The sequence below is a fragment of the Plutella xylostella genome, chromosome 14, assembly GCF_932276165.1.
Source record: "Plutella xylostella chromosome 14, ilPluXylo3.1, whole genome shotgun sequence".
In the NCBI taxonomy this organism is placed as follows: Eukaryota; Metazoa; Arthropoda; class Insecta; order Lepidoptera; family Plutellidae; genus Plutella; species Plutella xylostella.
Window position 1 is genome coordinate 5314202 of NC_063994.1, and position 17996 is coordinate 5332197.

At 45.1% G+C, this 17996-nt stretch overlaps 1 protein-coding gene across 1 annotated transcript in view; it reads left to right on the forward strand.

The window, feature by feature from the left end:
• Positions 1–17874, forward strand: part of LOC105398193 (mucin-2) — a 62698-nt gene extending 44824 nt beyond the window's left edge. The window contains exons 2-9 of the mRNA XM_048625473.1: positions 1687–1739; positions 5263–5537; positions 5948–6107; positions 7862–8029; positions 8444–8622; positions 8871–9006; positions 9097–16744; positions 16885–17874. Coding sequence (XP_048481430.1) covers positions 1707–1739; positions 5263–5537; positions 5948–6107; positions 7862–8029; positions 8444–8622; positions 8871–9006; positions 9097–16744; positions 16885–17123 — 8838 coding nt within the window. The 5' untranslated portion in view covers positions 1687–1706 and the 3' untranslated portion in view covers positions 17124–17874. The remainder of the gene's footprint in view (positions 1–1686; positions 1740–5262; positions 5538–5947; positions 6108–7861; positions 8030–8443; positions 8623–8870; positions 9007–9096; positions 16745–16884) is intronic.
• The last annotated feature ends 122 nt before the right edge of the window (positions 17875–17996 follow it).

The following is a 17996-nucleotide window of genomic DNA, read 5'->3' on the forward strand; positions in this document are numbered from 1 at the left end:
TTTATCCGAAGTCGAAAGCAGGTGACGCTGTCAGCCTTTTTTTTCTATTTATGATTTTCGGTATTGTCAGAAAAAATAGACTATACGAAAAATAGTTCCAGCATGGCATTTAAGTCCTTACTACTACATCAATCAAATTATATGAATAATTATAAAGTTGTAATCATATCTTCACAATTATGACCAATTAGGAAGTGAGGCGGAAGTAAATGCAAGAGGAAGTAAACAAACCGTGAAGACGCGAACTCATTTAAAAACCATTTGATCAATTAATTTGTGATTTGGATACCGATTTATGTAAATTAAATACGCCCTTGTATGAAGAATATCAGATAGGTGATAAAATTATAAACTAAATTTTTGGATATATGCCTTATTTATATGTAAATTGTTTATATGCATGAATCATGCATATAAACATAAACAAATGCAAAAATATAAAACTTATTTATAGCTAGATATTCATTACCAGCCCGTTATTATCTACGGCAGCCATCAATCGTTGCTTCGTCAGATATAGAGGTGTTTTTATAAAAAAAAACACACACACTTGAAATTTCTAAAAAGATGATATCCAACAAACAAAGATAGGATCCATCATGTCATACAAAATTAGAATTGGTCTTTTTAACACATAATGGCGGAGTGACTGTCACATTAGGTTGCAAATAAGACTAAAAGTAAAAGTATTTACCATATATTGAGAACAGATATTGGATATTTAGGCAATATGCAGTTTATTACTAAACCATAAAGCCAAATCGGTAGGTGATGTGGGCGTATTTGTGAAAACCACATCTTTTTGCAATAAGCACTTCAAAGAATAACGCCACGACCGTCATTGATACAATGTTATAGGTCACCAGTGCCAAAATAAAATGGTATTTTGGCTTTTTTAGATACGCATCGTGTTGTTGCAGTGCTTATATACAGGTTTATTTTGCACAGTAGTGAGACAATGAGATTATATTGACGCACTTTCGTCTTCTAATGAAAAGTGTTTAAACAATGACAAAATTATTTCTGGTTCCAACTTGCACTAACGAATGTTATGTAGTCTTAAAAAACCCCACGAGCAATGAAAAAGTTCCACCTACCATTGACGTTTAACATGTCACTGAAACTTTTTCATGACTCGCGAGCGTATTATTGACTTGCGAAAGGCGGATGGTTATGATCGGATGCGGAAAGCTAAAGATCCCATCCAGTGCGTGTTTTGGAGAGGCCTACGTCTAGCAGTGGACTGCTATATAGGCTGATGATGATGAGTGTATTATATAATAAATACAATACTTTGGAATTTCTTTATAATTGACAAATACGAAAGTGTATATTTTGTGTCTTTCTGTTACAAATGCATGTGCGGTAAGGCCCGGGTCTCCTATTTTTCGCCGTAGGTCTCGTCCAGCGTCACGCCGTAGGCCGCATCACGATGCTCACTACGTCTACGCGCCAACGTCGGCATGTGAGGGAGACCGCATCAGTACATTTCAATAGTGAGCATAGTGACGCGGCCTACGGCGTAAATAGGAGACCCGGGCCTTAATCGTGGTGAAGACGTTTATGCCCGATATTGTCATAGACTATTTTGTATCCCGGAATTTCATTGTAAAACCTTACCAAGGGCGCTTGCGTTATATAGCTTGGTATTTATGAAGTAATATATGTTTTTTTTATTTATTTCAGGGCCCCATGAAGCGGCTGTCATGCGCATAGCGGCACTGATTGCACTCGTGCAGGTAAATAGTATTTTCAGCATTTTATTAATTCCGTTATACTTATATTACACTAATTACTAAGCTAGTAATGCTTTGTGGCCTTCCGAGCGTATCGTTGATAAACAATAGAGCTGTAGCTTTATCCCCAAATTCATAGAGCTTTTTGACACTTTAGGTTTAAAATTTACGTTGTGAAATTCAACTTTTTACTTCAGTAAAAAGTTGAGTTCGCGTTTTAAAGTCAATTTCGTTGTAAATTTTCAATACGGTCTATGAATTCGAGGGCTAGGCTAAAATCTACTAATTTAACTACTATGGTAGCTTAGGCCCGGGTCTCCTATTTACGCCGTAGATCGCGTCCAGCGTCACGCCGTAGGCCGCGTCACGATGACCACTATAGAAATTAGAGATGCCACGAATATTCGGCAACTATTCGGTATTCAGCCTATTCGGCCAATTTTTTCAGTATTCGGTATTTGGCCGAATAGTGCGTACTATTCGGGCCGAATACCGAATAGTAAATCATGTAAAAATGACTTGTTATTTTAATCAAAATTGTGTATTTATTTTCAAATCACAACATTTTAGTACTTAAAATTAATCAGTAGTAAGTTGTGCTGGATACAAACGAGCATTTCAGCATTTTTTGGTAGCCCACGATTGCGCTTTTCATTGTAACCACCCTCAGAAAATAACCTCTAACTATAAACGCTACTTCCAGGTGAAGAAAGATAAGTTTTTGCAAATTTCAAAAGGTTCGGGTATTGTTTTTTGTTTGCTGACCACCACTTGTAAGGATCGGCCATCCGATCTAGGCGAACTATTATCAAATAAAAATTCAACATCTTTGCCACTGCCACAGCATTCTGCCTCCTAATAATTAGCATTTCTCATATAATCTGTAGCGACTTCTTCAAAGCAGTTCCAGGAACAAAAAAAATAGGTTGTAGCGCCGAATATTCGGCGGCCGAATATTCGGCGCTTCGGCCGGCAGTTTCGCCGAATATTCGGTATTCGGTATTCGGCCAATTCACTATTCGTGGCAACACTAATAGAAATGTACTGATGCGGTCTCCCTCACACGCCGACGTTGGCGCGTAGACGTAGTGAGCACCGTGACGCGGCCTACGGCGTGACGCTGGACGCGACCTACGGCGTAAATAGGAGACCCGGGCCTTATAGTACGTTGCTTGTACTGATACTTGCATTACATATTATAGGCATATACAATACATCTTTATTATGAATTTCAGTAAATTAGTCATCAATTGAGTAAACCATATGGCTTGATTTAATAAATTACGAAGAATCGCAATAGATTAATAGTAAACATAGTATTAAATTAAGATTTTGTAATATCCACGGCATAATAAAAATACTTACGAGCTAAACATAGTCATCAGTGATGCAAGATGGGCAGAATCTAAAGTCAAAGTGCAAATACGAATCTAATAGCCCAACAAATTCATTACATTGTGTAACACTCGAGTTCTTATACTGTTATTACCTCATTTTTTTACTTTTTATACACGGTTTCGTTACGTAAAAGATTAGCGGCAACTTGTAAGTACCTATGTTACAGGATAAGTCGTTTGGCTGCATACATCACAGTCAAGTAATCGATTTATGCTAAATTTCAACACAAAATTTAGTACCTATTACTCACTTGTGCCCAACTGCCAAGTTTTTTGCTTTGAAATGCAGGTTTTACGTGCTAGGAATATTTCATCATGATAACAGGATGTACCATAGTTTGTTTTGAGTGGCTGCTGTCTCTGTATTTGAATTCGGTGAAATCAATAAGAACCAATACCTCGTTTCAGCTAAGATAATTCCTGTTAAATTTCACAATTTTCCGGATTATGTACAAATACTATTGCAAAATATAATAAATTTAAATTAATCAACGATCAACGCGATACTCGAATTTTAACTTGACTGACACGAAGTAATTGTGTTTTTCTCGATGATTTTATGGAACTACTTATCAAACATAAACATAGTAGCAGTAAAGAAGTGATGCGTCAATGTCTTTGCAGGCCACACCCACTGTGTATTTTTAATGACATAATTTTAAAATAAAATTAGTAAGACTAGATTTTGAAACAATGGAACTGATATAAAGATTAAATAATCAGTAACAGGTTTGTCCGATATGATCATATATAGGTGTATAGGTGGAATTGGCGAAATTATTAGCTCTTTGTTTTTTAAATCTCTTCAATTTTACTGAAAGAAAAGGTTTGAAACACAAATTCATGGTTACTTATAGTAAATTCTAAAATATTAATAATTAAAAAGTTATGTACTTAAGCAACGCGTGATTTACCTAAAAGCCCTGTGTTAAAGGAAAAGTAAAGAAAAGTAAGTACATCACATTATAACAAATTGTACATAGACTAATTAATTGTTATCTAGACCAAAGATCATGATGTATTCGGTACTTTTCCACTATCACCCTTTGAACACGTTATTATAACCTTGCCGACCGAACAGATAACTGAAGTATTCTAGATCAAGTGTATTCAAACACTAATTAGTTTATTTCACACAATTTTATGAGAACTTTGCGGTTTGTTGCATAAAAATACTTGTCGAATGCGGCTGGGACAAAACGGTTTCATTAAGATTCTTATTGAGATAAGTAGATGTTGTTATTAAAAAATATTCATCATGTCAACTACATTTTCTATTATGTTAACTAAAATTATGTGTAGTAACCAAATTGTGATTTTCAAAAATATGGTCCACATTATTTTATATACTTATTATGTACGTGCACTTATATTAAATACGGACATAATTTTCTCCACATTATTTATTATACTTTAATTTTTTATAAAGTAACCAGCAAACGTGCTTTATCAAATTTAATTTATAGATAATAACTTTATTTTGGGCTTACACAGAGTAAACTAGTATGAGAAACGCGTCTTTCATACAAAAGACATCAACGCGTTGCTTAGCTATGTAAGTTTTTCAGGCGCATACGAGTTACTACGTATAGCTCCTACTACAGTGTGTTGCAAAATGGTATAATAATCCAAAAGGAGGTAACGCAGGAAAATTCATGTGATGAATGTACAACTTTCAATAAATAATGTAGTACATAAATATCATTTTATTAATAGTCATTTTACTTTATAGGTATATTTTGGACATGTTAGTCGTTCGTTAGTATAGTAAGTTCTATGTCTAGTTTTAAATTGTTTTTTTATTTTATTTTTATTATTGTATAAAAGAGTTTCGTGTGAATATCACTTTAGTTTTCCACCAACCAAGGGTTGGCTGGAAGAAATTGCTTCTTGGCAATAAGTAGCCGCCTTTGTGTACTTTTTACTTTTTCTGTCTCCATGTTTTTGTCTTTGTTTTGGGTATACAATAAAGTGTCTATAAATAAATAAATAAATAAATAATAGTAGTAGCAGTAGTATAACTTTATTGTAAAAAAATCTAAATAAAACACAAAACAATAAAGGCGGCCTTATCTCTTCCAGGCAACCTTACCTTCTAATGATGACTTAATAAAATCATTCCGTTCCAGCTGTCGCTCGCTACAGCTGCCAGCGATGCCTTCACCGGCACCCTCACAGCCGCCGAGCTGAACCTCCAGCTGGCCAATGACATCTCTCCATTCTACGAGAGCTCCGAAGACACTGGAGTGAGCTTCGTGAGGGGCGCGCGCGCAGTTGACTCGATCAACTCGCCTGAGATTGACGTCAAATGCTCGGGGGATTTTATCGATGTGACTGTCGAGTTCCCCGATGTGTTTGATGGCATTATTTATAGTAAGGGTCACTTGAATGACCCTAAATGCAAGTGAGTATTCTCCCTCATAATGCAAATGTATAAAGAAATATATCAATCGTGGCCGTTACATTACATAACATATGGGAGTAAGTCAGTAACTAGTAGTACTGACAGAGTCATACAAATGAAATGAGATAGCACAAGTCCGTCTGTCAATTTAAAGTCTTCCTATACCTACTGCTGATATTACGAGGCTTAAAAATGTTGTTTAATAAATAGTTAGAAGTCCATAAAATGCATGTATTCTTTTAGCTGTCGCCATTGTCCTTACATACTTTGGTAACAAAACAGTTTTTTGTATTTGGAGCGGTTTTTTTCAAGAATTCTTAGACTAGCCAAATTGTAGACCGTTGACCAACCAAATGAACCTTTATCTTTTATCCTCTCCATCACTCTTTATGAACCTTCCCTTCTTCCAGATACGTGAGTCTCGGAGGCAGCCAGTCCCGCTACTCGTTCCGAGTGCCGCTGACCGGCTGCGGGTCGCGACCGCTGTGCAACGCGTGCGGGACCATCGACAACGTGCTCGTGTTCCAGGCGGATGACTTCGTGCAGGGGCCGCAGGACTTCGCTAGGAAGGTGAGCAGGGGTGTTTTTGGGAGCTTGAATGGAAGAATGGAGGCTTGTTTCTGTACAGGGGGGCAAATTGTCGCTCACTTCATATTCCGTTGACACGACAATTATGTAATCCAGGGCGCACGGAATATAGTATTGACTGGATTTGAATACGCATTTATTGAATATAGCCGTTCCCGCGAGCTTCGCTTCGCCTTAAAAAGTTTTCCCGTGGGAATTCCGGGATAAAAAGTAGCCTATGTTCTTTCTCAGGGTCTAGACCATATGTATACCAAATTTCATTCAAATCCGTTCAGTAGTTTTGGCGTGAAAAAGTAACAGACAGACAGACAGACAGAAAAACAGACATACACAGTTACTTTCGCATTTATAATATTAGTTAGGATTAGGATTAGGATATCATCATGCTGGGTTTTGTTATTTGACATCAACTATCGCAAAATACATTTTCAAATTTCATCCAAACCATAAGATTAAAATTCCGATAGACTGAAATAAATTTATTGTGATCCGGTTCCAAGAAAGCTGAATCCTATTTTTTTTTTGCTAATTCGAATAAATTAGAAAACATTTCATGAATAATAAAAATGATCTTAATACCATCAAATCACTGGTGTTGTCCAGACTGAACTACTGCGACGTGGTCTACGGTGGGTGCCTCCTCGGTAGATCTGAACGGCTGGTGCAGAGAGTTCAGAATGCGTGTGCGCGCTACTGCTTCCGTATCCCCCCCAGGACGCACGTGACGCCATATCTGAACAACGCTAATCTGCTCAAAATGGCGGCACGAAGACGATTGCACCTTGCAACGTTGTTGTTTGGTGTGGTCAAGCGAGAGACCCCAAAATACTTGTATGAAAAACTGCAATGGTCGTTCAATTCATACAAGTATAAGGTCCGCTTGTCCGTGCCACCGCATCGATCAGCCGCCTTTCGAGGCAGTTTCAGATATGCGGCGTCCAAGTGCTGGAATGACCTCCCCCCTCCTTTAAAAAGGCTACACGGTAGGTACATAAATACCTTTAAGTGCCAACTTAAAGGTTACCTGCTGAATATGCAAAAATCTATCTAAAATTTCAGCACTTGAATATAACTTATATTGTATTTTTTGTATTGTATTATGTATTATTATACTTGTATTGTATTATGTTATATTGTCTATGTAGGTATGTATAGTATTCGTCACTTAATGACTGTTTCTTATTTATTACATGTATTTTATATTGGGTAAAGTCTCGATTTGTAGTTTCCGTGAGTCACATAAAGGGTCCCTGCTGAAAATCAGCGCTGCAGGTACATTATGTACTTGCAGCAATTGCTGAGCTCGGGGCCTTTTTGGCGCTGCGCTGATGCACCATCTACACAGGCTGGCCAATATTTAAGTTATTTTTTTTATTTTTAGGAATTTAGTTTAGTTTTTAATTTTAATTTTTTATGTAATTTTTTTGGTTTTGGTTTTATTAATTTTATATTAAAATTGTATATGATGTTTTGTTGTATATGTTTTTGTTTTGTTGTATTTTTCGGTGTATTTGTGCAGCACCAAATAAAATCTTTTTCTTTCTTCTTTCTTTCAAATCAGTGAAATTTCACTATAAGAATTAAGTTCATCATTTATTCTTCTACAAACCTCTGCAACTCATTCATACACTCACGAGCAATGTGGAACGTCAAAGACAGGTTGAACATTTTCGCCGCTTCCGAGTGTATTACGCAGATAAAAAAAATTAAATAACCAATGACCTACTCCCTTCCAGGTGTCATGCGCCAGCACGCAACTAGAAGTCTCCACGGGCGTGGCTCGCCAAGACCACGTGCTGAAGCTGAAACCCTTCATGGTGGACATGCTGGACGTGGTCGCGGTCCAGGGCCCGGCCGGCGGCGTCGAGTGCTGGATGGACATACAGAGGGGCGTTTACCCTAATGTGAGTGGTGGTGTTTTGTTTTGGTGTTCATTGGGCCAGTTGGTTGTGGGTTATGGGGCGCTGCAACTGTTTGAGTCAGCAGATTGTGATGTGGTTACGAACACAATCTTTTAAAATAATTTGAAAGACCTGACGCTGAATGCTACTGGAGGAACGTTATTGCTAATCATTGTATGGTAGGGAGGCCGAATTAATAACCACCCGAATTAAGTGATCATACATATATGTCAGATTCTGGTAAATAATAATATATTGATCGTGACTGTCTATTGGTCTCAACTGGCTCTAAATCTCCAGTTTAAATTTTGTTGTTAAAATTAAACGGTACTTATCCATTTATGCATCCTTGAATACTTGGTACTCGTACCATACGCAATTACCAACAGAATTTGAAATCCAAAATAACAATTTCAGACGACGCCACTGCAAGACTCCATCAAGATCGGCGAGTACCTGACGATCCTGGTCTACTTGAAGGACGTGAGGAACCAGTTCAACCTGAAGATCCACGACTGCTGGGCTTACGACAGCGAGAGCTATGACAGTCCCAAGACCAACAAGATTCAACTTACTGATAAAACTGGATGCCCCAAGTAAGTATTGTCCATTTTTCCTTCCATACTTGTTCTTTCGTGTGTATGAATTAATCGATGTTCGTACAATATTATGCCAACTTATTCGTGGTTCCACTATCATTATCCTGTATTATACCTACTTATCGTATACTATAATGCATTGGAGCACTTGTCAATAGACGTAATTAATTAGTAAAGTGTATGATTTCCAGATCCATATAATTTTACCGGCCGTGTAATTTTATGGAATAATGTATCTTTTACAGGAAGAGGAAACTGATTGACTTGTTCCAAAAGACCACGAATACTGGCAAGAGTGGAGCCACTTTGATCGCTTATTCCAAAGTGAGCGCTTTCCGCTTCCCAGAAACAGATCAAGTTTATCTGACTTGTAACGTTGAGGTACGTACAAATATAATATACAACTTTAATGTAAAGCATAATCAAATTACATTTAAGATTGTCAGTAACAATATCGGTATTCTTTTCCAGCTATGCACAAGCAACTGCGACTCAAGTTGTGGAGAAATCACTGAAATCTCATCAACATTCAGACCGCAGCAGCAATGCTACCCCGGCTCCCGGGACCCCGCCTGCCAGACTGTCACTGCTCCTCCTCAAGTGCAATGTTACCCAGGATCTACCGACCCTAGGTGCCCAAGGATCGTACCCGACCAGCCCAACTGCTACCCCGGCTCAACCGACCCTAGGTGCCCCAAACCACCCACCATAACAACTCCAGCACTCAACTGCTACCCAGGAAGCTCAGACCCTAGATGCCCGAAACCTCCAACCGTTAGTGAACCTAACTGTTATGAGGGCTCAACCGACCCTAGGTGTCCACGACCCACTACGAATGCTCCCACTTACTTGCCACCAACGGCTGTACCAACTACACCGGAGGCGCCAAGGTGCTACCCTGGCTCGTCTGACCCGAGGTGCCCTAAGCCTACTACCCCTGAGCCTCCGAGGTGCTACCCAGGAAGCACGGATCCAAGATGCCCACAACCTACCACGCCTGCTGCCCCTCGTTGTTACCCCGGCTCTAACGACCCTCGCTGCCCGAAGCCAACCACGCCAGCACCACCAAGCTGTTACCCTGGATCTACTGACCCTAGGTGCCCTCGGCCCACGACCCCGGAACCTCCTCGCTGCTTCCCGGGCAGCACTGATCCAAGATGCCCCAAGCCAACCACACCAGCAGCACCCAACTGCTACCCTGGTGCGACCGACCCCCGGTGCCCCAAGCCGACTACCCCCGCTACACCTAACTGCTACCCTGGGTCTAGCGACCCCAGATGTCCGAAACCGACAACTCCCGAACCACCCAAGTGTTTCCCGGGAAGTCAGGACCCAAGGTGTCCGAAACCTACAACGCCTGCTCCACCGCGTTGTTACCCAGGATCTACTGACCCACGGTGCCCACAGCCAACCAGCCCTCCTCAACCTCGTTGCTACCCAGGCTCAAATGATCCGAGATGTCCTCAGACAACTCGGCCTACCACAAATGCGCCCACTTACTTACCACCCACGACGGCCGCTCCAACGACGCCAGAAGCACCACGATGCTACCCTGGGTCCAACGACCCTAGGTGTCCGCAGCCAACTACACCTGCACCGCCAAGGTGTTTCCCTGGATCCACTGATCCTAGGTGTCCAAAACCAACAACTCCAGAACCGCCTCGATGCTTCCCAGGAAGTACTGACCCGAGGTGCCCTAAGCCTACCACACCGGCACCGCCAAACTGCTACCCAGGAGCTACTGATCCTAGATGTCCGAAGCCCAATACACCTGAACCTCCCAGGTGTTTCCCGGGTAGCCAAGATCCTAGGTGTCCCAAACCAACCACGCCTGAAGCTCCAAGGTGCTTCCCCGGATCCAATGACCCGCGATGCCCCAAACCGCCAACAACTCCTGCACCGCCAAGGTGTTTCCCAGGATCAACTGACCCTAGGTGCCCTCAGCCTACTACACCAGCCCCACCTCGCTGTTTCCCTGGCTCAAATGATCCCAGATGTCCTCAACCAACTCGACCAACAACTAACGCACCTACATATCTGCCACCGGTACAGACCACGCCAGCCGCGCCAAGATGTTTCCCTGGTTCAAACGATCCCAGATGTCCGAAACCAACAACTCCCGAACCACCCAGGTGTTTCCCGGGAAGTCAGGACCCAAGGTGTCCCAAGCCCACTACCCCTGAACCTCCCAGATGCTTCCCTGGATCAACTGACCCCAGATGTCCGAAGCCTACAACTCCTGCACCACCTAGATGTTTCCCTGGATCTACTGACCCTAGGTGTCCTAAACCAACCACCCCTGAGGCACCTAAATGTTATCCAGGATCAAATGATCCTAGATGCCCGAAACCAACAACACCGGAACCTCCACGATGCTTCCCAGGATCCAATGACCCGAGATGCCCGAAGCCACCAACTACACCAGCGCTACCCAACTGTTACCCTGGTGCAACAGACCCCCGGTGCCCAAAACCCACAACACCTGCCCCACCGCGTTGCTTCCCTGGGTCAACTGATCCCAGATGTCCAAAACCCACTACTCCCGCACAGCCGCGTTGTTTCCCAGGATCAAACGATCCAAGATGTCCACAGCCTACTCGCCCAACTACAAACGCTCCTACTTATCTGCCTCCTACTACACCCGCACCTACGACTCCTGAAGCCCCTAAATGTTATATAGGATCGAATGACCCTAGGTGTCCCAGACCCACCACTCCTGAACCACCAAGATGCTTCCCTGGATCAACTGACCCTCGTTGTCCTAAGCCGACTACACCGGCCGCACCAAGGTGTTTCCCTGGTAGCCAAGATCCCCGTTGTCCGAAGCCTACCACCCCAGAACCTCCTCGGTGCTTCCCTGGCTCCACCGACCCGCGTTGTCCTAAACCAACGACCCCTGAAGCGCCTAGATGCTTCCCAGGGTCCACAGATACCCGTTGCCCCAAGCCAACCACACCTGCCCCACCGAGGTGTTTCCCAGGATCTACCGACCCCAGGTGCCCTAAACCTACCACGCCCGCAGCACCGAACTGCTACCCCGGATCGACTGACCCCCGTTGCCCAAAACCTACAACACCTGAGCCTCCAAGGTGCTTCCCTGGAAGCACAGACCCAAGATGTCCCAAACCGACAACTCCTGCCGCCCCGAGATGTTTCCCTGGTTCTAATGACCCCAGATGTCCTCAGCCTACTAGGCCAACAACAAATGGACCCACTTACTTGCCCCCAACAACGGCTGCTCCGACTACACCAACGCCACCCCGCTGTTTCCCTGGAAGTTCTGACCCAAGGTGCCCTAAGCCTACAACTCCCGAACCTCCCAGGTGCTTCCCTGGTAGCCAAGATCCTAGGTGTCCTAAACCTACTACGCCAGCACCACCTAACTGCTATCCAGGAGCAACTGATCCTCGTTGTCCTAAACCAACCACACCTGCCCCTCCCAGATGCTTCCCTGGAAGTAATGACCCGCGATGCCCTAAACCTACCACTCCGGCGCCACCAAACTGCTACCAAGGATCGACAGACCCTAGATGTCCTAAACCTACCACTCCTGCTCCACCTAGGTGTTTCCCAGGATCCAATGACCCCAGATGTCCTAAGCCTACTACCCCAGCTGCTCCTAACTGCTACCCTGGTTCAACTGACCCGCGTTGTCCTAAACCAACGACTAACGCCCCAACGTACTTACCACCCGCACCTACCACGCCGGCCCCACCAAGGTGTTACCCTGGCAACACAGACGTGAGGTGTCCTCAGACTACTCCAGCTCCACCCCGTTGCTTCCCAGGCTCCACCGACCCTCGGTGCCCTAAACCAACTACGCCAGCCCCACCCCGCTGTTTCCCTGGAAGCTCAGACCCAAGGTGCCCTAAACCTACGACTCCCGAGCCTCCTAGGTGCTTCCCAGGATCAACCGATCCTAGATGCCCTAAGCCTACAACACCGGAACCTCCTAGGTGCTTCCCCGGTAGCACAGACCCGAGATGTCCCAAACCTACTACCCCTGCTCCACCGAACTGTTACCCTGGATCTACAGATCCAAGGTGTCCTAAACCTACAACGCCTGCCGCACCTAGATGTTTCCCTGGTTCTTCAGACCCAAGGTGTCCAAAACCCACGACTCCAGCGCAGCCTGCATGCTATCCCGGCAGCAATGACCCCAGGTGTCCTCAACCAACGAGGCCCACAACTAACGCTCCAACATACTTACCACCCACTACTGCTAAACCTACAACACCACCTGCTCCTAGATGTTATCCGGGATCGAATGACCCTAGGTGTCCTAAACCAACAACTCCAGAGCCACCGCGGTGTTTCCCTGGTAGCACTGACCCTAGGTGTCCTAAGCCAACCACACCTGCACCTCCAAGGTGCTTCCCTGGTAGCCAAGACCCTCGCTGCCCTAAGCCAACTACGCCAGAACCACCACGTTGCTTCCCAGGGTCTACTGATCCTAGGTGCCCAAAACCCACTACACCCGCCCCGCCTAGGTGTTTCCCAGGGTCAACTGACCCCCGCTGTCCTAAGCCAACCACTCCGGCTGCACCAAATTGCTATCCAGGATCTACTGATCCGCGATGCCCTAAACCTACCACCCCAGCACCGCCAAAATGTTTCCCAGGGTCCACAGATCCTAGATGCCCTAAGCCTACTACCCCTGCTCAGCCTCGCTGCTACCCGGGATCAAATGACCCCAGATGCCCGCAGCCAACTAGGCCCACTACAAATGCACCTACTTATTTGCCTCCTACTACTGCAGCGCCGACCACTCCCGAGGCTCCTCGATGCTATCCAGGCTCCAATGACCCTAGGTGTCCTAAACCAACCACGCCAGAGCCACCAAGGTGTTTCCCTGGCAGCCAAGACCCTAGGTGCCCCAAGCCTACAACTCCCGCTCCACCTAAATGCTATCCGGGATCAACCGATCCAAGATGTCCTAAACCGACCACACCTGCCCCACCCAGGTGCTTCCCCGGATCTACTGATCCCAGATGTCCCAAGCCAACGACACCAGCTGCACCAAACTGTTACCCTGGTGCAACAGATCCCAGGTGTCCTAAACCTACCACTCCTGCCCCACCCAGATGTTTCCCTGGATCTAATGACCCAAGATGCCCTAAGCCAACGACTCCTGAAGGTCCTCGCTGTTTCCCTGGCAGTCAAGACCCTAGGTGCCCCCAGCCTACCACACCGGCTGCACCCCGCTGTTACCCTGGATCTAATGACCCTAGGTGCCCACAGCCAACTAGGCCAACAACAAATGCTCCCACTTATTTACCACCTGTGCCTACGACGCCGGCTGCTCCTAGATGTTTCCCTGGATCTAATGATCCTCGATGCCCTAAGCCAACTACTCCAGAGCCACCACGTTGTTTCCCTGGTAGCACTGACCCTAGGTGTCCGAAGCCAACCACACCTGCACCTCCAAGATGCTTCCCTGGTAGTCAAGACCCTCGGTGCCCTAAGCCAACTACTCCAGAGCCACCTCGATGCTTCCCCGGATCTTCTGACCCGAGATGTCCTAAACCTACAACCCCAGCTCCTCCAAAATGTTTCCCAGGCAGCAATGACCCAAGGTGCCCTAAACCCACAACTCCAGAACCACCAAGATGTTTCCCCAGTAGTCAGGACCCTAGATGCCCCAAGCCTACGACTCCTGCCGCTCCACGTTGCTACCCAGGATCTTCAGATCCTAGGTGTCCCAAACCAACAACACCAGCTGCACCTAACTGCTACCCTGGTGCAACTGACCCAAGATGCCCTAAGCCTACCACACCAGCGGCCCCAAGGTGCTATCCAGGATCAAACGATCCTCGATGCCCTCAGCCAACTCGCCCGTCGACCAACGCACCAACTTACCTACCTCCTGAACCCACAACACCATCAGCACCTAGATGCTATCCAGGCTCAACCGACCCCAGATGTCCGAAACCCACTACCCCTCAACCCCCTAGATGCTTCCCTGGCAGCCAAGATCCTAGATGCCCCAAGCCTACAACACCTGAAGCACCTAGATGCTACCCAGGTTCAACTGATCCTCGTTGTCCTCAGCCCACTCGTCCTACAACTCAAAGCCCACCCACGACAGCTATAACTACTCCTGCTGCCCCAAGGTGTTATCCAGGTAGTAACGACCCTAGATGCCCTAAACCAACTACTCCTGAACCACCAAGGTGTTTCCCGGGTAGTCAAGATCCTAGGTGTCCTAAACCAACCACACCGGCTCCCCCACGATGCTTCCCTGGATCTAATGATCCTAGATGTCCTAAGCCAACGACGCCAGCTGCACCCAATTGCTATCCTGGCAACACAGATCCTAGGTGTCCTCGCCCTACCACCCCTGCTCCACTCCGATGCTACCCTGGGTCAACTGACCCGAGATGCCCAACGACTGAGGCTCAGTTCAAGTGCTACCCTGGCTCTAATGACCCTAGATGCCCAACTCCTGCACCCCCGACAACGACCAAACAGGTCTGTTACCCAGGGTCTCCCGACCCAAGATGTCCACAACCCCCGCGACCAACAACTCTGAACCCCCCGACATACTTACCACCTACCACAGCAGTCACCACACCTTCACCGCCTAGATGCTACCCTGGATCTTCTGATCCTAGATGCCCTAAGCCTACAACTCCTGAGCCACCCAGGTGTTTCCCAAGTAGTCAAGACCCCAGGTGTCCTAAACCAACCACACCGGCTCCACCAAGGTGTTTCCCTGGTAGTCAAGACCCTAGATGTCCTAAGCCTACTACTCCTGAGCCCCCTAGGTGTTTCCCAGGTAGCCAAGACCCTAGATGTCCTAAGCCTACTACTCCTGAGCCCCCTAGGTGTTTCCCAGGTAGCCAAGACCCTAGATGTCCTAAACCTACGACGCCTGCACCTCCGAAGTGCTTCCCTGGATCAAATGACCCTAGATGCCCTAAACCCACTACTCCTCAACCACCAAGGTGCTACCCCGGATCATCTGATCCTAGGTGCCCGAAACCAACGACTCAAGTTCCGAGATGCTACCCTGGGTCTCCTGACCCAGCTTGTCCTCAACCACCTCGTCCTACTACACTGAACCCACCTACATATTTGCCACCAACAACTGCCGTGACCACTCCTTCACCACCTAGGTGCTACCCTGGATCTTCTGATCCTAGATGCCCTAAGCCTACAACTCCTGAGCCGCCCAGGTGTTTCCCAGGTAGTCAAGACCCCAGATGTCCTAAACCAACCACCCCTGAACCCCCGAGATGTTTCCCTGGATCGAATGACCCAAGATGTCCCAAACCAACGACCCCACAGCGTCCAAGATGTTTCCCTGGTAGTCAAGATCCTAGGTGCCCTAAACCCACCACTCAGGTACCCAGATGTTACCCTGGATCACCAGACCCAGCTTGTCCTCAACCTCCACGACCAACAACATTAAATCCTCCCACTTACCTGCCACCTACTACAGCAGCCACCACGCCATCTCCACCAAGGTGCTATCCTGGTTCCACTGACCCTAGGTGTCCTAAACCGACTACTCCTGAACCACCAAGGTGCTTCCCAGGCAGCCAAGACCCCAGATGTCCTAAACCTACGACGCCAGAACCTCCTAGGTGTTTCCCTGGATCAAATGACCCACGGTGCCCAAAACCTACCACACCTGAAGCCCCTAGATGCTTCCCCGGAAGCCAAGACCCTCGATGCCCTAAACCCACTACTCCGGAACCACCACGTTGCTTCCCTGGGTCGTCCGACCCTAGGTGCCCTAAACCCACCACTCCCGAGCCACCACGGTGTTTCCCAGGCAGCCAAGACCCTAGATGCCCTAAACCTACCACCCCCGAACTTAGATGCTTCCCTGGATCAACCGACCCTAGATGCCCCAAGCCTACTACCCCTCAAGGACCTAATTGCTACCCAGGGTCTCCAGACCCCAGATGTCCTCAACCCTCACCTACTCCAAGTTCATGTTACCCTGGTTCCAAGGACCCTAAATGCCCTCAACCTTTCGCCCCTAGCAGTACCAACCCGCCCTCCACTTACCTTCCTCCTTTCCCCGAAGAAAATGAGGTCCAACCACAAAGGAGTGGCAAACTAGTCACTAAAAACTTTGACTACTATGATGAATCTCAATCACAAATCGGTGAGTTGAATTATTTATTTTCTTACAGATATTCATAATTTTTTGGCAAAAACCTTCCTAGTTTTGATATGAAATGAATTTCTTAATAGATACTATAATACCGTCTTATTATTATTAATGCAACCAATGTTTTTTTTCAGATAACTTTGACTTCTCAAGGACTCAGCCGAGATCTAGGAAAGTGAGAGATGTCAGCCAAGCCAATGAGTACCTCGCCCAACTCGGTAGCTCTTCCACCATCCTTTACGTATCCCTAGGATCAGCCCTATTCATGTTAGTAGCGGTCACACTGTCCGTATACACCTACAAAAAGAATAGGACACTAAGCCATAAAACTATACAAGTAAGAGCGAATGTTCAAAAGCAAAGTCCTTGTTAGAATGTTGAGTTTTATACCCAGTTAATATAAGGGATGTGATATATTTTTACCAGTGAAACTGAATCTTTGTTTTTTTAGTCTCGATTTAAAAACAGAACAGAAGTAATTGTAAGATCTAAAATGTTTCTATAATTCGGTAGCTTATCCCTTGCTTCATATATTTTACAGTACGTTTTCCTATGAATGTTATAAATGATTATCATAATTTTATCACTGCCTTCTTATGCTTTTAAAATTGAGGCACTTATTTCTGTAAGTTAACGTAGTGCCATATTGTATATTATATTATTTCTATATATTTTTATTTTATATAAAAACGTAGCCTTGCGCATGTTACCTATTATGGCCCTAGTCAAATTAAATACTTATAATAACAATCGCATCGAAAATCGATACTGGAATATGCATAATTTTGCAATGTTTTATATTACTCAAATTTGTGATATTTTTCTATTTTTGTAAATATAACTGCCAGTAGTAGCCGTGGCCATTCAGTAGATAATATTATAATTTTATTATAGTAAATATAACTATTAATAACTAATATGTACAGTATAATAAACAAAAGTTTGCATTCTGCATTGTTAGCCTTATTTGTTGTGAGAGAAGATTCATGTTTTGTATCGAATCTTCTACAATGCGGTTTGCAAATACTTAATAATATGAGATATACATAAATGAATTTTGTAATGTTTTTATGAGATTGCTCACATGACAATCTGAATAAACCATTCTATGAATGTAATAATTATAATGTGTTTCATTCCTAAACCTCTAATTCATTATCATAAGTATTTATGTAAAGGTGAGTGTAGACTACAACATTTACTTGTAACAGAACAACGAGCAGCTCTCTGATGTTCTAGTGTATCA